At 27.5% G+C, this 23,473-nt stretch overlaps 6 protein-coding genes across 9 annotated transcripts; 4 read left to right on the top strand and 2 right to left on the bottom strand.

The window, feature by feature from the left end:
- Positions 1-42: 42 nt before the first annotated feature.
- On the top strand, positions 43-3,499 carry LOC100745138 (BTB/POZ domain-containing protein 9). 3 transcript variants are annotated; one of them, XM_033320943.1, is made up of 11 exons: positions 43-70; positions 941-1,098; positions 1,159-1,311; positions 1,372-1,561; positions 1,662-1,917; positions 1,977-2,109; positions 2,184-2,321; positions 2,389-2,519; positions 2,581-2,709; positions 2,783-2,972; positions 3,085-3,499. In XM_033320943.1, exons 1-11 carry the CDS (start codon positions 58-60, stop codon positions 3,280-3,282), a joined length of 1,689 nt encoding a protein of 562 aa, XP_033176834.1. In that variant the 5' UTR covers positions 43-57; the 3' UTR covers positions 3,283-3,499. The 3 variants fall into 3 exon arrangements, with proteins under 3 accessions (XP_033176834.1, XP_003489942.1, XP_033176835.1); XM_033320944.1 differs by lacking the exon at positions 43-70 and adding an exon at positions 343-490; XM_003489894.4 differs by lacking the exon at positions 43-70 and having other exon boundaries at positions 342-1,098.
- A 584-nt stretch (positions 3,500-4,083) lies between these two features.
- Positions 4,084-7,713, top strand: LOC100745018 (ankyrin repeat domain-containing protein 13C). The gene is made up of 9 exons (XM_003489893.4): positions 4,084-4,835; positions 4,941-4,982; positions 5,075-5,179; positions 5,263-5,394; positions 5,633-5,844; positions 5,938-6,069; positions 6,169-6,330; positions 6,391-6,791; positions 6,913-7,713. Exons 1-9 carry the CDS (start codon positions 4,712-4,714, stop codon positions 6,926-6,928), a joined length of 1,326 nt encoding a protein of 441 aa, XP_003489941.1. The 5' UTR covers positions 4,084-4,711; the 3' UTR covers positions 6,929-7,713.
- Positions 7,714-8,858: 1,145 nt separating this feature from the next.
- On the top strand, positions 8,859-10,145 carry LOC100744899 (thioredoxin reductase-like selenoprotein T homolog CG3887). Its single transcript, XM_003489892.3, has 4 exons — positions 8,859-9,168; positions 9,317-9,446; positions 9,521-9,704; positions 9,788-10,145. Exons 1-4 carry the CDS (start codon positions 9,035-9,037, stop codon positions 9,898-9,900), a joined length of 561 nt encoding a protein of 186 aa, XP_003489940.1. The 5' UTR covers positions 8,859-9,034; the 3' UTR covers positions 9,901-10,145.
- Positions 10,146-11,774: 1,629 nt separating this feature from the next.
- On the top strand, positions 11,775-14,876 carry LOC100744776 (protein FAM122A). The gene is made up of 5 exons (XM_003489891.4): positions 11,775-12,685; positions 12,788-12,851; positions 13,059-13,459; positions 13,549-13,689; positions 13,775-14,876. Exons 1-5 carry the CDS (start codon positions 12,570-12,572, stop codon positions 14,094-14,096), a joined length of 1,044 nt encoding a protein of 347 aa, XP_003489939.1. The 5' UTR covers positions 11,775-12,569; the 3' UTR covers positions 14,097-14,876.
- A 1,504-nt stretch (positions 14,877-16,380) lies between these two features.
- LOC100744660 (anaphase-promoting complex subunit 7) lies at positions 16,381-19,156 on the bottom strand. Of its 2 annotated transcripts, XM_012386244.3 has the most exons (7): positions 19,121-19,139; positions 18,813-18,946; positions 18,317-18,640; positions 17,843-18,252; positions 17,286-17,700; positions 16,861-17,135; positions 16,381-16,724 (listed from the first exon to the last, which is right to left on the bottom strand). In XM_012386244.3, the coding sequence occupies exons 2-7, from the start codon at positions 18,879-18,881 to the stop codon at positions 16,502-16,504; spliced, it is 1,716 nt and encodes a 571-aa protein (XP_012241667.1). In that variant the 5' UTR covers positions 18,882-18,946; positions 19,121-19,139; the 3' UTR covers positions 16,381-16,501. The 2 variants fall into 2 exon arrangements, with proteins under 2 accessions (XP_012241667.1, XP_003489938.1); XM_003489890.4 differs by having other exon boundaries at positions 18,813-19,156.
- A 1,455-nt stretch (positions 19,157-20,611) lies between these two features.
- Positions 20,612-23,428, bottom strand: LOC100744541 (ubiquitin-like-conjugating enzyme ATG3). Its single transcript, XM_003489889.4, has 6 exons — positions 23,172-23,428; positions 22,221-22,409; positions 21,577-21,846; positions 21,291-21,440; positions 21,051-21,178; positions 20,612-20,963 (listed from the first exon to the last, which is right to left on the bottom strand). The coding sequence occupies exons 1-6, from the start codon at positions 23,241-23,243 to the stop codon at positions 20,801-20,803; spliced, it is 972 nt and encodes a 323-aa protein (XP_003489937.1). The 5' UTR covers positions 23,244-23,428; the 3' UTR covers positions 20,612-20,800.
- Between the last annotated feature and the right edge of the window lie 45 nt (positions 23,429-23,473).

Genomic DNA, 23,473 nt, shown 5'->3' with positions numbered 1-23,473 from the left:
TTTCAATTTTTCGCGCACTTCGTCAAACAACAGTTAGGATGGTCATGGCGGTGTTCCATGAGCATTTGTGATAACCGTTAAAATATGTAACACATATATCATGTGTGTAATTTATGTTATTATTTAAATAGTTTTAAACATATTAAATTTGTATTTAGCTTATGGTATTCATATTTTACGTATTGCATTGCCTTCAGACCATAATGCTTTCACAATGTAATATTGCATATTGCATTTCAACGTTTGTCTATCTTCAGTATCTATAAGTCTATGATATTTATGTTGTGATCAATAGATACCATTGGTAAAAAATAGATAGTACAAAATTAAATGTAAAATATAATATTTTTATAAATGGGATGTGACTTTATTTTTATGTTATAATGATTTCTCTGAGATTTATTTAAATTTATAGAAATTGTTTACCCATAGAGAAAAAAGTTAAATACGCAATTTAAACGCAAAATCGTAGTATACATACTGCAAGCATGTAAATACAATTAAAGATTAAAAATTAACCTTAAATTTAAATTAGAAGTTAACCTTACTTTTACTGTTTAATAATTATAAAGTTTCTGTAAAATTGATTCTACTTTTTGTTTCTTAATTAATGTGAGTGCATGAGTATCGAGAGAAGTATTATGCTATCAACGTATCTCGATGTTGACGGGGCATTGTATTTATCAATAAGGAAAACCTTTTAAAAAAGAAAAATAATTAGGGAAGAAGGAATTGCAATTTTGTATTTAAAAGATCAAAACCTAAAAAATGAGTTCTCACCATGAATTAAATATATCAATAGAATATCCAATTTCTGGTGACATAAATCATATTAACACACTTTCTGAGGATATTGGTGCTCTCTATCTCTCAGATGATTATTCAGATGTAACTTTAATTGTTGGTGGACAAAGATTTAATAGCCACAAAATCATTTTAGCTGCACGTAGCCAATATTTCAGAGCTCTTTTGTTTGGAGGTTTAAAAGAATCTACACAACACGAAATTGAGTTAAAAGATGCTAATTTGACTGGTTTTAAAGGCCTACTTGAGTACATATATACAGGACGAATGTCTTTTACAGACCGACGTGAAGAGGTATTAATTGTCACTTATTTTCATTATCATTTTTAATCAACAAATTATTATTGTTTTCAGGTTGTGTTGGATATTCTTGGATTAGCACATCTTTATGGATTTTCAGAATTGGAAGCTTCCATATCAGATTATCTTAGAGAAATATTAAATATAAAAAATGTCTGCCTCATATTCGGTGCAGCACTCCTTTATCGACTAGAATTTCTTACCAAGGTATTGATATCATATCTAAAAATACATTTGAAAATATCCACTGAAAATAATCTATTCTAGGTTTGTCATGAATACATGGATGAACATGCATGTGAAGTAATTCAACATGAAAGCTTTTTACAATTAAGTGCTGATGCTTTGAATGAACTTGTCTCAAGAGATTCCTTTTATGCGCCAGAGATTGATATCTTTTTAGCTGTACGAGCATGGGTAAATGCAAATCCTGATGCAGATGGCAAAACTGTTTTAGGTAAATATAAAAGCATTAAAAATAAAAAATCTGTTTTAAATATATTTTCAAAATAATTTCTATATAATACATTATTCAATTGATTAGACAAATTTTGTAGATAAGGTACGATTATGCTTAGTTTCAATCACAGATCTTTTAAATGTTGTTCGTCCAACTGGATTAATTTCTCCGGAAGCAATCTTAGATGCAATAGCTGCAAGAACGCAAACACGTGATTCAGATCTTAATTATCGTGGTCGACTACTTATTGATGTAAATGTTGCTCATCCTCTACATGGTGCTCAAGTCCTACAGGGTGAAATGCGTAGCTATCTTTTAGATGGCGATACAAATAATTATGATATGGAACGAGGGTAAATTGATAAATTCATTTTCCAAATTATTCATTTAAATAATACTGTTCTTTTATTAGGTATACCAGACATACTATTACTGAATCACGAGAACACGGTATTTTAGTCAAGTTAGGAACTCAATGCATCATCAACCATGTAAAAATGTTGCTCTGGGATAAAGATATGCGTTCATATTCTTACTATTTAGAAGTGAGAAAAATAGATTAAGTACTAATTTTCATGTTTAATTCTTCATAGTATAATTATTTCTTACTGCTTTGTAGGTATCCATGGATCAAAAAACTTGGGCTCGAGTTATTGATTATACAGAATACTTTTGTCGTAGTTGGCAATACTTATACTTTGAACCAAGAATAGTTCTTTATATTCGTATTGTTGGGACAAATAATACCGTAAACAAAGTAAAATCATTATTAAAATTACATGGAATGTTTTTCTATTGTATAATTATAACTTTTGATTTTAAAGGTTTTTCATCTTGTAAGTTTTGAAGCATATTATACAAATCATACAGAAAAGCTCTATAATGGTTTTGTTATTCCAACACGAAATGTTGCTACTATGGATCAAAGTGCAACTGTTACAGAAGGTGTTTGTAGGTACGTAAGTTGTTGTGTATAAATGTATTTCATTCCTTTGTAATAAATTGTTTAAATATAGATCTCGGAATGCTCTCTTAAATGGTGATACATCAAATTATGATTGGGATAGTGGTTACACATGTCATCAAGTTGGATCTGGTTCTATTTTAGTACAACTTGGACAACCGTACATTATAGATTCTATGCGGTATATATTATTATATTACCTATAACAAATAAGAAAATATGAAATTTTCTAATCAATATTTATTTACATATAGATTATTGCTTTGGGATTGCGATGATCGTTCGTATTCTTATTATATAGAGGTATCCGGTAATTCTTGGAGTTGGGTTCTAGTTGGTGATAAAACCAGAGAAGCTTGTCGTTCGTGGCAAACAATACACTTTGAACCTGCTCGTCCTGTCGTTTTTATACGTATCGTTGGAACACACAATACAGCAAATGAGGTAATGATTGCATGTTCATTTGGAATAGTGACGTTAGAGAGCAACGAAACTATTTATAATTAAACACATTTTATACATATCCAAAAGTTATCTAAAACATTTTGCTTTTTAGGTTTTTCACTGTGTTCATTTTGAATGCCCTGCTCAAACAAATGATAAAGTTGTAGGTAAATCATTGATGCACAAAGAAAAGCAATTAAAAACTCACGATTCTACGATTTGGTCAGTGTCACTAACCCCAGAAACAGCTACAGAAGCAGTTAATATTGATCAAGAAGAAATAAATTCTACAGATAGCAATATTTTTTAAGACATTAACCATTTGGGAACAAGTCATTATGCAAAATTTCATTGATAGTTAAAGAATTATGAACTAAGTATTGTACTTTCGTTTTTTGATTTGAACTTCCTATATATTAATGGTTTAAGTGCTTGTATAGTATAGAGATATAAGTATCACATAATGATATATAATTGTAAAAATAATTGTAAAATAAATTTTTTAATTAAAGTAAATTTCTAATTTAGTCAAATGAGCCTTAATTCATTCCTATATGACTAAAGAAAAGAAGAAAACTGGAAATCATTTGGTAATGCTTGTTAAAATTTATTTAAAGTATTTAATAATGTAATAAAAGTTTATTGATTAGAAATAGATCGAAAATAACCTAAACGGTATTTTAATAGTTACTAATTTACAATAATATAATGATACATATACATATATATTTTCATAAAATTAATAGATAAAAGCAGAAAATTGATGGATATATACAAATATTAGAACTTATTTTTATGTAATTTTTAACTTATTTAAATATTTGAATTATATAATTAAAGCATGTGTATATTCGATTAATATCGTATTAAAATTTTGAAAATGTCCCTAGCAATTTCATCTTTGTTACTTGATTGTATAATTTTTATATAGTATAATATAAATTATAATAAGTTTACTATAAAGAAATATACAATCTCATAATTCTCAAAGTTGTCAATTTTTCAGATTTAATTTATGTTCATGTTTCAATTATAATAATTTCGTCAACATAAGATGTTTTCATTGATGCATTAACACATAACCAGATACATACATATATGAACATACATTACAATGTATAAACTGTACTAGAGTGTGTAAGTAAATACCATCTTAATGTGGTGATATTAATGCAGTATATTTGTACCACTTAGGATAAGTAATATTAAAATAAATTGCAATTTGATAAAGTTCATTTTGATAACAAACACTTTGTAATTGTATTATAAGGGAAACGTTAAATGAGGTGACCAACCTATTTACTTTGATTATAATAACGACCACCTAGCGCAAATACGAATAACACAGGGCAAATAAAAACAGCGGCAAAAGTAACAACATTGGTAAAACAACGATAATATAACGCGATTTAAAAGTTCTTCATAAGTATATGAATATCCTAGGCGTCATATCATGAAAGAAAACATATAAAAGTATCGATGTTTAAATGTAAACTTGAAACATATTCACTCAAATATAAAATTCATTCATTGATTTTATTAATTATTAAACATATAACGTCAAATAGTGAACTTTTATTCATGAATAATTTTCATGTAATGAAAGTTTTGATATGATTATTCAATATAACGTGCCATATTTTGGAAATGGAATACAAGGAAATTATTATTACATCAAGAGAGATTCGATTAGATAAAGAAAAGAATCATTGTTATTTTGGCTATCATTTTCTCAACAAATGGCCATGGCTGAGAATTTGGAAAATGAAAAATATCCTTTACACAAATGCATATTTCAAGGGGACGTTAAAGCTTTAAGTTCTTTAATCAGAACTTACAATATCGCTGAAAAAGATACACAAGGTTAACACAAACATTATAAATTTAATAATTTTGTTAACAATATATTTGTTGATAATTGATTTTACTTAAGTATACATTATAAAACAATTCATTTTCTTTCAATAGGAAATACTCCTTTACATTTAGCTGTCATGTTAGGAAGAAAAGGTAATATATATTTCAAATATACATTAATATACATAAATAATTATTTAATATACATTATTGATATATATGTAAAGTTTCAAATAAAATTTTAGAATCAATTCAATTATTACTTGCACACGGTGCACCTGTAAAAGTAAAAAACTTAGCTGGGTGGAGTCCACTTGCAGAGGCAATCAGTTATGGAGATAGACAAACCAGTTAGTAAAAATAATAGCAGGTTACTTATCAGAAAGAAATAATTTTAATATTAGTTATATATATATATGTATATATATTACAGTATCATCACTTGTGAGAAAATTAAACCAACAAGCTAGAGAGCAAATGGAAGAAAGAAGGCCAAATTTACTTGCAACATTACGCCAAATGGGAGACTTCTATATGGAATTAAAATGGGATTTTCAAAGTTGGGGTATTTAATGTTATGTTTGAATTATAATTAAGTTGCAGATGCTTGCATGCAAATTCATATTTTTGTGAACACTGAAGAAATAGGATTTATATGTATATTACGATAAGAATACTTTACTTTTTGGATATGTGGTATATTTTTGCATATTCTTTCATATTTGAATTTCCCATAAATTCATAAACATTCGCAATCAATTTATAATAATTGTAATAATCTACAAGTATCTATAATTTTCCAGTGCCACTTGTTTCTCGTGTACTTCCTTCTGATGTTTGTAAAATACATAAAAGGGGAGCATCTATCAGAATGGACACTACTTTAGTAGATTTCAATGATATGAGATGGGAAAGAGGTGACATATCATTTATTTTTAATGGTGATAAAAAGCCAAGCAAATCATTGGCAGTACTTGATAATCTGGCTAAACGTTATCAAACAGTGAGATATGAGGTCAAATTGCTTTTTATTAATTAACATCTGCAACTGAATATCTTTCATCATGAATTGTAATAATGAATTTATTATCACTGATTCATTTTTTAGGAAACAGAATTGGAAATACAAGATGAAGTCGATATTCTTATGTCAAGTGATATCATGGCAGCACAAATGTCAACAAAAGGTATTACACTTTCAAAAGCTCAGACAGGCTGGATATTTCGTGAAGATAAAAGGGTAAGGCCAGCATTGTTGGTTTTGCCTATGATACTTCTCCTCCTTCTCCTGCTCTTTTCTTAAAATTTTTTTGAGATATATCTCAAATATTTAATAAAGGAGATGGTAGGGCCTTTCCACGCGGAATGTTACCAAATCGATGGAATGGTTTTGGAAAGTAAGAAACGACGAGAACATTTAAGCGAGGAAGACTTACAAAAAAATAAGGCTATTATGGAATCATTAACAAAAGGAAGTTCACAAGGATTTGCTAATGAGAAGGTAAACAAAGTAGCAGAATTTTCTTTTTCTACTTAAATATGCTAATTTATCAACTTTTAGCCTCAAGTTAGAAGAGCTTCATTAAATCCACCACCAGAATCAAATATTACTTGGGAAGAATATATTATGGCTCCACCCGGTCAATCCCCACTTCTTGGAAGAAATCTTGTTTACAAGGAAAGCAGTAAATCATTTAAAGCAACAGTTGCTATGAGCCCAGATTTTCCACTGACTGTCGATATGTTACTCAATGTTTTGGAAGTAATAGCGCCATTCAAACATTTTAGTAAATTGCGAGAATTTGTTCTAATGAAATTACCACCTGGTTTCCCTGTAAAAATTGATATACCTATTTTACCTACGGTGACAGCAAAAATCACTTTTCAAGAATTTGCCTTTCGGAATGATATAGATCCCAAATTATTTAAGATACCACCAGATTACCTTGAAGATCCTATGAGGTAAATTTAAAAACTTTTTATGGTTTTCTTACGTAATCCATTTAATTAAGTAGTGTTTTTAAATTTAAATATTTCATTCTTTTCCGAAATATTTACTTATAAATTTTATAAATTTCATTAGATTTCCAGATTTATGACAGCTTCGCGCGTTGGAGATAACTCAAGTCAATTATCATATTAAAAATGAAGCCTTTTTTTCTCCAAAAAACTATTTGAAGAGAATTATTTGGCTTTCAAACAAAACTTTTATCAAACATATTGCTGCCAGAATGGCCTCTTAAAAAGTTATAAAGTACTTTTTACAAAGAAATTGTTCTTTTGAATATGAAATATAGCAAATAGCAAGTATTTTTGTTGATAAAACTACATAATAAGTTTGAGGGTTGGTATACTTTATTTACAAAATTGTATACTAAATTTAATATATGGAAACAACTTAATAAACTTATGCACTTTAAAATTAAGAGATACATTGTACACTATAAAGTGCATAAAAAATAACTCTTATCCATCTTGCTTTTTCTCAGCTCTAATTTTGAATTTTTCTTTTCCACGTTTAGTAATTAATACTTAAAAGAATATTTTGCAGTTTGCAGTATTTATTTAAAGAGGCAATTTTTATCTTTTTGTTAGAGAGAGTATTATTAATTAGTAAAAACTATTGAAGAGGAGTATTATAAATAAATATTTTCTAAATATAAAGGCCAAATGATGCATCCGATTTTACTGCATTATATTGACTTTATCATTTCCATAGTCTTTGAAAAATAGCGAAGCGGTTTATTAAGGTTACTTTAAATGCGACATCCTGCACATACCTAACATTTTGCTAGTAATCTAGCATTGTAATACATACTATATGATTCATGTATGTGTGTGTTTAGTTCAAAAATTTTTAAATAAAGATTATAGCAAATCATAATGTTGTATACATTATTTTAGTTTTGAATTACTTTCATTAAAAATAATTGTTTCAAATCTAATTTGTAGTATGTCACTAGATAACAGAAATTAGATTTAATTCCTGAAAGAAAAAGTGAATTTTTTATTACTACGTATGCTAAATATACTGTGTTATATATATATTATATCAGAAAGAAACTGATTATATTATTTTATTTACTATATACTGTAATCCTAAATTCGTGGTACACTTAAAGTGAGAAAGGTTCTATAGCTCAAAGTAAGAAGGAAATTGAGAATATATATATTTTCGAGAAGTCCAAATTTGAAAACTTGGTAAATATACATATATATGAATTTATCCAATCCCAGATAGACAAGGATAGATCATTTCGACAAAAGATTACTCTAGGTATGAAAATTAGTTGAAGATATAGAATAAAGTTTTTTCATTTAAGGCCTTGTTTTTGAGAAAACCGAATTTGAGAATTTGTCAATATATGTGTACCAGACTCATTCTTAACCAAACATATTCAAATTTTGTTTTTTCAGAACAAGATCTTAAATGAAATAACTTCATTCTGCATTTTCGGTTTATTTTCGCATGTAGAATAATTCTTGTACTCTTGTCTATGTTGAGCTAGACTACTAGACAAATTTAAATATACTTGACAAGTCTCCAAATTCGATTTTCTCGAAAATAAAGCGTTCAATGTAATTTTGTTACTCCTGGTTTTCGTTTTATTTTGCGTTATAAAATCTCCTGTGATTTCAATTACATAATGAATTTATGATCACAGTGTACATGTATAGATTATTGAATAATAAATTACAAAAATCGTAAGAATACATATGTATGGTCCTAATATAATTATATGTATTTATTGGAAAACACCAAATAAATTAATTTACTCATGAATCTATTATTAAAAATTATTTTATTTTCATTCTGCCTTGAAATCTAATGTATTGATATGGATACTTTAAAAGATATATTGTAAATAAATCTAATAAAAGTGATATTGATAGAAAGTAAATAAATATTTTCAATTCTATTATAAGGCCAAAGATTTGTGAGAAAACGTCAGAGAAATACAAAATAATGTTTAAATTAAGTTAAATTAAGAATTCAATGGATCTGATAAAATTGTATAGATAGTTATGTTTTACTCGATTCGGTTCAACTCGGTTCGATTCGGAAATGCACTGCTTAACAGCAGATAGTGACTAATCGGTGTAGACAGGTGTAGACGAGTATTAGTTGGCGTCTTTTAGAAGACAAAAATATAGTTGTTTCGATAAAAATTTAAACTATTGATGAGTTTTCAATGACTTAAAGAATGCTGCGTCGTATGAAATTAATTTTGTGTTTCTGCGTTATTTTATGCGCATTAGACAATAAAGCTGATGACAATCAAGTTTCATTAACCAAACTTGGTACAAAAACGGGACCGACGTTAAAATTCTTCTATTGGTGAGTTTTATAAATTTAATTGTAAAAAAAAACAATAATTTTACTTTTTTTATTCGATATATTTTGACATATATATTATTTTGATGATTTATTTATACGTTTATAATTTCATTAATAGGCTAATAATTTTTATTTTTTCTGCTTTCAGTTATTCATGTGGATATAGAAAAGTTTTTGAAGAATATGTCAATATCCTTCAGCAAAAGTATCCAGAATTACAAATTGATGGAGAAAATTATATTCCCTCTCATAATAAAATGCTCATTGCTAAATTATTGGTAATTATATTTTGTTTTTATAACACGTAATATCTGTTATTTATTAATGTGCTATGTTTCTTATTTTTATTTAGAGTTTTGCAAAAATTTCACTGATAATTTTAATAGTAAGTGGGCTTAATTTAGGACAATCACCAACATCACTGTGGCAATGGTGTCTAGATAATCGGTTTTATTCCTGTATAATGATATTTTTTATTTTTAATGCCATAGAAGGACATTTCATATCATCAGGAGCTTTTGAAATACATTTTAATGGTAAACAATGTTCCTATGAATTATAATAAATATAATTATACAGTATCTATAAATATGTATCTAAGTTATTTATTATGTTCTAGATGTTCCAGTGTGGTCTAAACTGGAAACTGGTAGAATACCACAACCATTAGAACTATTTCAAATAATAGATAATCATTTAAATATGCGATATGCAGATATAGATATAGAATAGATTAATTTTAATAAGAAATCCAATGTGGCATTTTTTTATTTGTACTAAACGTTAAGTAACTGTGGTTATGGAACTTTCATTACTGCAACTCTATAATTGTTAAGAACAATTACCATCGTTCGCGTATCTTATATATGTATTTTCTTATATACCTTGCTATCTCAGTTTAGATGAGACAGTATATTTAAAACGGATAGAGTTTGCATGAGGGAAGCAGAAATAAAACCTTTTAATATTGCTCAAAACTATTTTTCATTCTCCATCTTAATTTAGAAATTAGGGAAAGAAATACGTGATATTACTTAATTATAACGGGCATAAAAGTAAATGTTCAGTACCTTAAAGTACATATTAATTGAAAGATATTTAACCCTTTCGCCACGGTGGGTACTAGCCATCACTGCGTCTCTACGAGCGGGCCGCCATGCCGCCGAATGTCACCGTACGAGCGTCTCGCGTTTTTTGTTCTCCCAACGTGTTCGTTTAAAATCTTGGAGGATTTCGTTGAAACAACAGAGAACTTGAGAATGTATTGGATGAAGGAAATGTTGTTGAGACCTCGTTCTGTACTTTAAAAATAAATCCTGCAATAAATCTTCACTTTGAGTTGTTTATTGAAAATTATATAGCAATGATAGAATATAATTTTGAATATTGAATATAATTTAGTAAAAATAAAATACTACTATTTATTAAATACTACTAAATATTGTATTATGTATATATATATCGTCGCCGTGGACGCGGATAGTGGATGCCGGATATAGCTGGCGCCTGTCGCGAAAGAGATAAAATTTTTATTTAAAAATATACAAAATTCATTTACTCTCATTAATATTTTGAAACTATTATCTACTAATCATTATTGTTTTTAACATTAATATATACTCTGTTATATCACAGACAGGACTTTTTAAACTTAAGATAATAGACTTTAATAATTGAATATAAAATACGTAGAAAATAAATAAATGTTCCCGTTTTCATAAGTAATACTAAATTTTTAATTATGAAACTTATATTTTTGGAAAAAATTAATTTTTAAAATTATAGGAGTTGAAGATATAATAAAACAAATATATATGAATATAAATGTTATTTTTTTAATGATTACAATTTTTTATATAGATAGATACAAAAAATAAGTGATTGTATTACAGATTATATTATGTTACAGAATATAGCAATATATATGATATATATTACAGAATATGTTGTTAATTTACTGCCCTGTCATATTTATAACATTTTAAAAGAATATAAACTTATTTCTTGCGGTGTATCTTCGGATATCTACTTTTGAACCATAATAAGTAAAGCTATTGATAATTATACGACATGGTAAATAATTTTGTAATTATAATTGTATAATTCAACAAATATCGTATAATTACTTATATCTATTGCGTAGTCATTATATCGGTAAATCAGTTTTTAGATTGTATATTTTTGAAAAAAGCTATTTCATTATAGAAATTAAAAAAATTATTTTAAGGTATTTAAAATAATATAATTGACATATATTTATAATAGATATATTATTATATATATAAAATAAAATATATCTTATAAAAGATATTTGAACTAACACGATATATAAATTTTAAGCAGTTTTCTCTCTTTTTCTATTGAAAATACCACCATTAAATATCCTTTTGTTTTATACGCACCAACTGCATATATTCATAATGACGAGAAAATTATTTGCTTAAAATTCGATTGTATATACAATCATCATACCATTCCAGAAACGTATAGCATTATATTCAAATTATTTCTTTCTTATTTGTAGTAAACATTTTAAATTGATTCAGTGCATAAGTATTATTGAAAATACTTAAATGTTGCGCCTTTTGGAAGAAAGAGAGAGAAACTATGATTTTAGAAAAGGATCATTGAAGATAGCATAATTCTCCTCCCTTTTTCTTCTTGCTAATATTTTATATAGTAGTTAGTTTTACAATTCGATCATGTACGCTTAGACTTGTAAATTTAACGAGAGCTCGCGGCTACCAGCAAATTCAGTGTGCTTCCTAATCATGAAAGATTTTTTCTAAGGAAGCAAAAGGATCATAGCCAGATCTGACATACGCGTGCTTCATGATAAGAAACGATAGGTGTTCGACGGTCACTCGAAGAAATCACAATTTAATTGTAGTTAGTGGTATCGTTGAAGAATTAGGGGTTACGAAATTAAATCACCTTATAATTTGTAACTTGGTTTCTGTACGGTGGTACAAGTAGGAACTAAAAATCAGAAATATCGGAATTTGTCTATCTACCTTGCTATTTCGTACTTTTGCTATGTACACTTTCAATTTGACAAAGCCTACGTTTTTATAGTTTTTTTATTTTATTTTATAAAGCAAAACATAGATTATAAATATTTTGCGTTAACCGCGCAACAAAAAGTGAAACGAAAATCGGAGCGGCAGTGTTTAAATGAGAGCTCAAATGCGGCATCTTCTTAGTTCTTGTGCTAAAAGACATAATTTACTACTATTGAACTATCGAATAGCAACAGCAGGAGAAAGCGCAATATACGTTTATTTTGTGCCAAGAATTATTTATTGATTTACTTAGTGAATTAGATTGTTGCACATCTTCAATGTACTTCGAGTCCTTGACAAGTGTCTCTAGACAGATGTATCAAGAAATAGTTGGTCTAGATGATCATGGATGTTGACTACACAGTAATTAGTTTGAAACGGTCTAGCAGTGCACCCATGATCAATAAGATCACTGCAACAATGTCTGTAACATCACCTTCCGCTTCTGCGCCAAGGTATTTTGTATTAAGTTAATGAATGTAATCTAAGTGCTAAATTTAACTATAATCAGTTAATCAAATTATACAATCGCAAAATAATAATTTAATTGCTTGCAGGGATGTCCCATCAAATTTTAACATATTTTCAAATTCACCTCGTACACGACGCTTCAGCACTAGTGTAAGAATGAATCTTGTATATGTGCAATGTCCATGTTTATTATGTATTACTTTAAAATTACAAGAAAACGATTATTTAAAATTAAATATAAATGTAGTTACCATAGAGTAATTAGCTTTATTAATAAGAAAATCATTTGCTGACTATAGTTTTGTGATACTTTATACCACTGATTTGTTTTTAATGATAAAATAATTGTTGTTTTAGAGTCCTGGAACTGTTCCTAGGCTAACACCACGTGTAAGTCAATTGAGACAAGAAGAATGCATTGATGTTGCTGGTCGTGAAGCAGCACATGAAAAAGAAATACACAGTGCCATGCAGATCTCTCAATCATGGGAAGACCTCACCATAGAAGCAGAAGGATTGTCCTTTAAAGACTCAGAATCAGCTTCATTGCAATTTAAGATAGAATCACAACCAATTGCTAAACGAATTCTTGACCCCTTGAGTATCAATTTATCTGTAAGTGGTTCAACTACATATTCTTCACCATCACCAACAAGAACTGGTTTTGGTCAAAGACATTGCTATTCGCCTGGTGTTCATGCAGCTACATGGAAAAATAATCTATCACCTAGCCCTACTAGAAAAGCTTTTGCTACAAGGTTATTTTTTTTCATGTGTATTATACTTCTATATAATAAGGTATAGTTTATTGGTATGGTCTTATCAATTAACAATTTTGTGTCTGAAGACGGAGCCTAAGTCCTATTGCAATACGACCGAGTTGTTTGGCATCAGTTAAGAGAAAATTTGAATTAGATGATTCTGGAATGGATCAGTTACAACCTCCTGCGAAACGTACTTCCGGTTTGCTAACTTCTGCTGCATCTAGGTAATTTTATTACTTAAAATAAAAAAAATATTAGATTAATGCTACAAAGTCATTAGTATATGCAATGCAATATCTTTCAACATAGGTTGGATGTGGCAATATCTAGTCTACATCCTGGAACTATTAGTTCAGTTGGAACTCCAGAGTCTTGTTCCAGTCTTGACTCTCTTGGTTGTTCTTTTCGACCTGTGCATAGTCCATCACCTGGTCCAGGTGCTCCTTCAATTGTTAATGACGATCCATCTTCGTCATCGTCGTTTTCGTCTTCGTCTTCATCTTCTTCGTCTTCCTCATCTTCTTCCATTACCTCTTCTTCTACCACTACTTCAGCGGAAAGATTGAGTGTACAGGTCAAAACTTTTAAAGAAATACAACACAAACAAACTACACGAGAAAATAATGGATAAAGGGAAGCATCCAAAAACACTTTAAAAGAGAAACATGTAACATTGCGACGACAAACTTATTCTTGTAAGTAGTAAAAGATGATCATTAGAGCAATGAATTTTATGTATTAAATTTATCTATAGATCATTTTTTTACATTTAATGCCTATCTACATTCTGGTCATATCTATTTATTAATTTTCGTATTGTGCAAACTGTTTAAATGTGTATTAGTTGCATCACAAATGATGCTTTCATTCTTGTTAAGATGCTTATTAACATTGTCAAATAAGGTTGAAGCAATGAGATGCATATATACATACATGTAATATGAACGCAGTTCTAAGACCAAAGCGAATTATTTAGGAAAATGCGTGCTTCCTACCTTTAAGACTGAATTCTGCGTTTTCTAAATACATCGAATCTAAAAGTTCTCCTTTGCTTAGGAAGGATACATATACATATGTGACGTTGGCTATTTTAATTTCATATGATAATTAAGCATACATAATTTCAGTTGTGACCTTTTTTGTCAGTGAACAATCCCGCCAATGTGCGTATCCTTTGTGCGATCCTTCTTTTCAAAATAAGTAGACAAATAAGCATAAGTATGGTGTACATCGATTTATTAATTCGCGCATTAATAGTATTATTGATTCTATGAATCTCCAATCCTGTATAGTGTGTAAATAAACTATCTGTAGTATGTACTTTTATTCAATGTATACAATATTTCTGAAAATTAATAATGTACAAGACAAAACAGTACTTTTTGGACAAATAAATGCGAAAGATAAAATACTTCTCTGCTTTTCTCAAAATAATATAAAATTTATTAATTTATTTTAAAAATATACGAATAACAAATAAATATAATGAGTGTTTCTTTAAAATTATTTATAATTATTCGTGAAAAATAGTTAAACAGAAAAATTTAAATATTACATCGAGGTTATTGTACATAAAAATAAAAGTAATATTTTTTATTTATATTTATGATACTTCCTGAGAAGTGTTAAAACAGAAAATAAATATTAGTATATATCGCATTTATATGGTCATAAATTTTTATTTTATATGTATGTATATTGTCACTGACACTGTTGAACGCTTATTTAAAAATTCTGTAACACTGTTCTAAAACATTAAAAAAAAGATCTCGGTTCCTAGTATATACTATTAGTTTTCGCGTTATGAAGCTATTTTACAATACTGCGTGTCTTATTTAAAAATGATAAATTAATAGCTTAAAATTCAATTTTGCCAATTGGTTATTTTTGCAAATAAATAGTAAATGCAATTAAAAAATTGTAAGAATCCTCTATGATGCGTTACGAAATGTTATAAATGTTTATACTCAATCTAAAATTAATTAAACAAATCACTTTGCAATTACAGCATACACTATTTTAAAGAATTACAGTTCAAGAAAAATGTATTTTAAAATTGTAATTTGCTGATTACTGATCTTATCACTGCCTTTTGTACATCAGAGGAAAATTATTTTGATTTGTACTTAATTTTTGCTCCTTTATTTACAGTTTTCATTCCCCTGAAATAGTCTTTAAATCTTGAAAGTTCAAAATCCCATTATTATTTAAAATATAGCCTTCTAATCATCTATCCAATGATACGTTTTCATTTACATGTTTAGTAAATGGGTAACATTGTAGATAGTATATTCAAATCTACTAAATTTTCGTATACACATTTTTTAGTTTATTTACTGTTAATTTTTTTAGTTCTAAAACGGACAACAGTTGTTGCAGATGATCAAATATATATTATTATTAAATAAATAAATCGAATATATATTATACATATAATTTGAATTAATAAGTGATACTATGTTAAATAATATAAATTTTGAAATATTACAACATATTTAGACATAATTATTTATACGTCATTTTTAACACTGTCATAACAAGATTATAGAAAGAACATTTTTTCAATTTTTCGTCCTATAACTTTTTTACATATTTGTTTCTCGTATGGTATAACAAATTTTTGTTAGATATATACTGTTGTTACTCAGAACTTTAAAAAAATAGATTTAAGAAGTAACAAATAAAATATCTGTAAAAAAGAAATTGATATATTTTTGATAAAAAATTTCTTGTTCATATGAGATGAATAGAAGTTATGAAAACAGTAGCACTAGTCCTTAAAGACATGATTTAAGGAATAATTTGTATATAAAATTCTTGTAATAAAAATAATATTTTTCCACATTTTCAATTACTCAAAAAATGGTAGTAAATATTCTGACAATTTATAAGTAAATAATTGAGAACATTGCACGTAAGTAATAAGACAAATGATCTTATTTACAAAGAAGTAAAGTAAGAAAATTTAATACATGTAATTACAGCTCCAACTTAATTATATTGAATCTATTTAATCTTATAACAAGATTTTTTTTGTTATTGGCTATTTGCTTCAAGATCCATATCTGACCATACAGCTTCAGTCTCACTTTCATCAGGTGCTTCATCATTGTCAGTATCCGGTAAACCATCACCAACATCATAGGTTGTGTCTGTTTGTTCTTCACCCACAGTCATGTAATAAGCTGTATCCAGTTTATTTGAAGAGTTGTCTAGTCTGTGCATACCTTCCAAAGCTCTTCTATTGTTTGGATCTAGACTAATTTAGAACATTATGTTAGTTTATATTTACTATACTATAAATTTTCAAATGGAAACATGTGTTAGACATTATACTATACATTATCTATATACTATATCTATTAATAACAAATGAATAAATTGAAAAAACCTACTTTAAAGCAATTGCATAATGATCCAGAGCTTTCTCTTCATTGTGAACTCTTGCCCATAAATCTCCAAGCATCTGGTGTAATTTACATGCTGTTTGTATTTCTACCTGTCTTTCAAGTAATGCAATTGCAGCTTCCAAATTCATTTCTTGTTCATATATCTCAGCTAACAGATATACAGCAGGTAGATAAACTTCATCTTGAAGTAATGCCTTTTCCAAAAGATTCTTTGCCTTTCCAACAGAAACTGGATCTTTCATGAGTACAGATGCATAAAGCTATAAAATATTACTTTTTATTTATAATTAATATTCTTAAAATGTATATGCCTAGTTTAATATGCATTAAATTAAATAAGGTATTGTTTATAATTTCAAATTGTATATACTATTAAAAAATAAACTATCACAATTAATTGATATAACTACCGTGAGAACTCTTGTAGTGTGTCCAAGTTGTTTACAAGATCCACTGGCGATATTGATAGCTTCCCGCAATCTATGCATTCCTACAAGACAATCTACCAAACCCTTATGTGGTTCATAACGATACGGTTTCAATTGTACTGCGTGCCTAAAGAAGAATAATGCATCTTGGTATTTCTTCTGTTCTATCAAAATGTTTCCTCGAAGAATTGTTGCTTCTATATCATTTGGATTTAAATTTAAGGCTTGTGCTGTAAATGTATTTGCTCTACCAAGCTTTCTAGTAGCATAAAGAGAATATGCCATGGCAACATATACTTCTCCACTGCACTCATTACTTGCTGTTATTATTGGAATCAGTCTTTCAAGTTCCTTAACACTATGTGTTTTATATAATACTGCAGCATAAACATCAACCCTAAACGCAAACAGAAATTCAAAAAGTATGTGTTTTATACATTATAAGCCTATTAAATTAATTTAATTAATTATAAAATGTTACAAAATATAGCTGTATAAGTTATAATTATGACAGTATATACCCATAAAACTCTTATTACCCTTTCATAATATCTGGTTCTATAATTCTTGCTCTTCGTAAGCATAATAAAGCATTTTTATCATCTCCAGCATAATAATAGCATTCTCCCATTGTTGTCAATAAATTGAAGTTATCCCTTAATAGACTAACATTATCTAGAGACCTCAATGTTGATACTGCATGAGTATATTCTCTATTATGTATATGTGCATGAGCTTTGATCCATGTATTCAACCAGTCTAAATTTGACAAACTGGACGCGCAACCTACAATTAGTGAATTTACTTCAATTCCCTTTACTCCAAGCGAAAGAAGACCTTCTGCAGCTTCTAAGGCTAATGGACATTCTCTTAAAACTTCCTTATATGTAGTAATTGCAGAACGTTCCATTCCTTGTTCGTGAAACATTTTTGCAAGTGCCATGTTTACCTTAAAGATAAAAACATATTTACACACATAATTAAACATTAAAATTAAAATTTATTTAAATTACCTTTGGAGTTCTCTGTTTACCAGGAATGCTTTGCAGTACTTGAAGTGCTTCTTGAGGATTTTTTAATTTTATTAAACATAAATGGATTTGAAATTTTATATCAACATCAGTTGGTAGATCTTTTTGTCCTTCTAGAGGCTTTGTGGTACCTTTAGATTTCAATAAACACTTACGAAATTGCAAAGATTTTTTATACAGTGCTTCAGCTCTTTTATATTTTCCTAAGTAAAAATGAGCATCCGCATAATAAACGTAAATGTGGAATCTTCCATGTATTGGCAACAAATCTGAATTGTGCTCACTTAATGATAACACTAAATTTGCCTATAATATGGAGATAATTATATTAATTTATTAAGATACTTTATAAAACACATACAAATTATAAAACACACTTATTATTTGCATTTTTTACGAATAAGTGCAATTTTATTCAAAAATTTATTTTTTAATTTCAAGAAAAAGATATCTTTAATCATTTATTACATTTACTTACAAGCGAAATAACATTTGAATATAAGGATTGCTCGTAGAGGAGCTTTATTTGATCGTACAAAGTCGACATTTTCTCTAAAATATTCTTTAAATTACAAAGTAGCCGAAGATCTATCACCAAAGACACTTCTTAACCTACAAGAAATGGAATTGTGAAAGATAATACAATCAATACTATATTAAGTGTAATATCATATTAAACTCAATATAGATAAGTTATAAAATATGTAAAAAGTGTTTTTAAGTAAAGTCTTTATTCACAAATCCCCAATTTGGCAATTGACATTTAAATACAAAATGTACAAGTACCGCCATTTCAAAATTGAGCGGAAACAACGACCTCTGATATAAAGATTTTGAATTATTTGCCATGCAATTACCGATGTAGAACATAGGACATAATGACATAAAAAAATTGATGTTAAATAACATCTTTGCTATTTTTTTTACTGTAAAATTAAAAATAAAATAAATAAAATATAGTTCTTAAAAAAAATTTTGGATATTAATTGATATTAACAAAAATATCATATATTTCTATGGTGGTTCTAAATAAGAAAATATTTGGAAAAGGAATAACATATTTCCCATTTTTATCGCAAAATATATATATTTTCGATTTTTCTCCTACAAATATACATATGATTGAACAATTAATAATTCTTTCCGTAATTAATATATGAATATATCTAAATCATTGAAATAAAAACAATCTGCTATATAATATATCATATTAATACTAATATTTTTATTAACAATAATAATTAATAACTCTACATAATTAATTAATACTATTTCAAAGTTTATTATACATTTAGTTTAAAATGAATTGAACCAAGCGAACTGTCTCCTAGAAACAGAAATGCAAGTTGATGTAAGTGCGCGATGGTGGGGATAAGATGGTTTGTCTCATCACCTCGCGCGCTTGGACAAAAAAGTGGAAAAGGAGCTTCAAATCATAGCGACTGATGATATCTTCGAAAGTCTCTCATACGATAAGTTTTACAAAATCAAAATTAAAATATCTATCAAACTAATAGTATTCCGACATAAGTAGACTAATAATTTCTTATAGAAAATCACGAGCTGCATCGATTAATGTAAATATATAAAAATATATTATTTCATTTAAAAAATAAAATTTATCTTCACATGACCTTTACACGACTACCTACTGAAAAGCTAATAACATCAGAATATGCTCCCCTTGATGTCATTCAACTTTTATCTTAAATATTTTTGGATATAATTATCAGTATCGAAAATATCCCAGCTTAGACTCCTAGGTGACCACTCTGTATATGCTGAATAGTTAAAGATGAATAAATTTCCATTCCTATTCTATTATATTAAAAAAATATTGTATTTTATTAAAGATGTTTTTTATTCAAAAGTATTCAAACATGTTAAATTCATGAAAATCTTAAATAAAGCAGACATAATAAGTACATACATATATGGGCTTGTAATACATATTATTACAGCATTTCTATCACTGCTGTTACTGACAATTACCTTAATCTATCTGTCAAATAGATTTCATGTAATAAAAATATTTAATGGGTAAATAATAATCTTAATGAAATACGAATTTATTTATGAATTCAGTTCTTTCATATGTATATGTTCTACTTTTTACTATTGATATATAACTTTATATATGTTCATATATATATTATCTTTTAAATAAAAGATCTTTATACATGAATAATTTAAAATAGTTTATAACTTTTAGAAAATACTAATTATTTTGTTTTTGTAACAATGGTAAAATAACAAAACAAAACAATACAAGTTTTCGCAAGTAATACATAAGATCAGCAAAATTTGATTTTATATTGAAGTGTCTTGTGCACATACAAGCTTATAGTTTTCTGAATTGAAATGTATTTATTATATGCTTCACAATGCTTTTAATTCTGTTATATATTACGCTTATAAACTAAAATCACGTTTATCCTTAAGGTAAAATGAAAATTTGTAAAGCTATTAACCAGAGGCGTTTAACATAAAATTTTGTGTATAATCATATTCAATTGTAGGAATTACAGATTGCACAAATTTGAGAAATATTATAAGATACATATGTACTCCAAGTTCACGACCACCTTCCATTACAGTTTCAATAATCTTCTTCATTACTTCAGCATGTCTGCATAATTTTATTTTAGTAAGAATCTTATACTAATAGAAATAATAATTTGAATAATCGTTAATTTATTTACTTAAAATTAATTACCTGCAGGGATGAACTGAAGCCATTAGCGGTCCAGGGATATGAGGATGTACCTCCATTGTAACAGTCTTTTTGGCATGATCCTGACTAACGTCCTCATACATTTCTTCTACTGTTAAGGGCTTACGATTCTTTTATAAAAATGATTATATTAGAAACTAAGATCTTTTTATATTCTACATATAATATTTTTACAATACAAATAAAATATATAAATATACTCTTGGTAAATGAACTACAAACCTCATCATATCCTGAAAGCCATAATCGAGGAGTTTGATAATATTTATCATATGTAATATATAAGTCATATGTACGTGTATGAATAATTTCTCCTTCAGAAAATGATTCCCATTTCTCATTAGCTGGTTTCTTTGTAATTTTTGCTGCATACTATTTAATTTAAATTTTATTAAATTGTGATAGTTTCAAGTCTTAAAAATTAAACATTGTTGAAATGTAATAGAACAATTTAACTAATATAAATATTCATTAATCATAACATAATAACTATCTAAAATTAAAATACCTTATCCTGTTCGTCTAACATTCCACTGACTTCAAAAGCTTCCATATCTGCAGCATCTCCATCATCATCATCATCATCATCATCCTCATTATTATCTCCATTATTTTCCTCTGTACCAATTGACTGGGAAAGTTGTGTTTCATCTAATGTCATTTCGGTTACTCTTTCTTCAATTCCACCAAGGCTCGAATCATAATGATGTGTGTCAACCCAACCACCTTCTGGATCATCTTCTTCTATAATACACTCTTGTTCTTTGCTGTATTCAATCTAGAATATGATCTAATATTAGAAAGTTATAATACATCAATTTGTAAGTATTAATTAAAATCTTTTTCTTATATTCAGTAAATAACATAATATCTTAAGAGGTACTCGAAGGTTACAATGTTAATATATCTGCATGTGGTTAGATTTTAGTTAGTAAAAATGAATAATCATCAAATTCTTATTATTTTTTATAAATACTATATACATATCTGAATATTATATACATACTATACAAATTTAAAATAGCTAATATATAAGTGTGAAATTATTGGTTTTAAGAAAATTTATCTTGAAGAAATTAATAACTCTTTTGTTTATAACTTATAAATGAAAGATATATTAATTATGTTATATTTCTTCGAAGACTATAATACCTGTTTACATCTGCGAGTACAAGGAACATTACGTGTCAATAAAAATTGTTTGGTTTTAGGAAGATAAGATTTTATTCTATCTTCATCGCCAGTAGCCCACTGCCATGTTGGACAATGATGTACCAAATGATCACCTGCTGCCACAAACTCCTCCGGTGTTAATACTCCAGTTTCTCGAAATTTACTTTCCTTTAATAATATAAGTTATTTAATACAAACGGAAATTATTCTAATTATATAATATATATTTTATAATAACAGAGATAACAAAAGGTTACAAGAAACATAATTGGAAAAAATAAAGAATTGTATAATAAAAAATAAATATTATAAATGTAATAAAAATTTGGTAAATTAATTGAAATTATTATTAAGAGGATAGGAACTGGATACAAGTATTTAATGCAATAATAAATAAATAAAATCAGGACACAATAATATATATTAAAAGCTATATATAAAGTTGACTTGAGAGCACTATAAAAACAAAGGTCTATACACAACAAAGATATTTTAAAAAATTCATTTTATTTTAATCTGATACTTCTTTTGTTACATTGAAAATTTATATGTTATAAAGTATAATTTTATAATTATTGTATTGACAATATCATAAATAAACATAATTGTTTTCTTTCTCTACATTTTTATGTTGAAAATAACAATCTTATAGATATTCATGTCACAATTTTATAATTATAGTAAAAGAATAAATCAAATAAATTTTAGGTGTTTATTTAAAAATCTACCACTTTTAAGTCTTATTATGAAAAACATATAATAAACTCATTACATTATATCATAAACATATAGCAACATAACGTAAACAAATGATTAAATAGTATATAATAATGACATATTCATTACACAAAACTTTTATGTAATATATTTTTTACTTATTCCTTTTTAAGATATCTGTTTTGAAGATATCATATTTATATACAGGCATACCTTTAACACAGGGGTTAAGTATTCGGCAACACCAAGCGCAGTACCTTTTACAGAATTAATAACACTCTGCATCGCTATTTCGTGGAACAAGAAATTCAGATTTCAAAAAGAATAATTGTTGAAAGCAAACATTCGTATGATATCAACAGTTTCCAACGTATTATCGATTAGGGCAAACATAAGAGTCATATATGCGGTACCAAAAATCTCCACTTTCCATTAAGTTCCCCTACTTACTATCTTATGCTATTTCCCCACTTTTTGATACACCTAAATGAGCATGCGTGTAGAAACGACTGACA

Source organism: Bombus impatiens, unplaced genomic scaffold (assembly GCF_000188095.3).
Source record: "Bombus impatiens unplaced genomic scaffold, BIMP_2.2 scf_0377, whole genome shotgun sequence".
Classification (NCBI taxonomy): Eukaryota; Metazoa; Arthropoda; class Insecta; order Hymenoptera; family Apidae; genus Bombus; species Bombus impatiens.
Note: the sequence above shows the minus strand (reverse complement) of the source record. Positions and strands in the feature narration are given on the sequence as shown.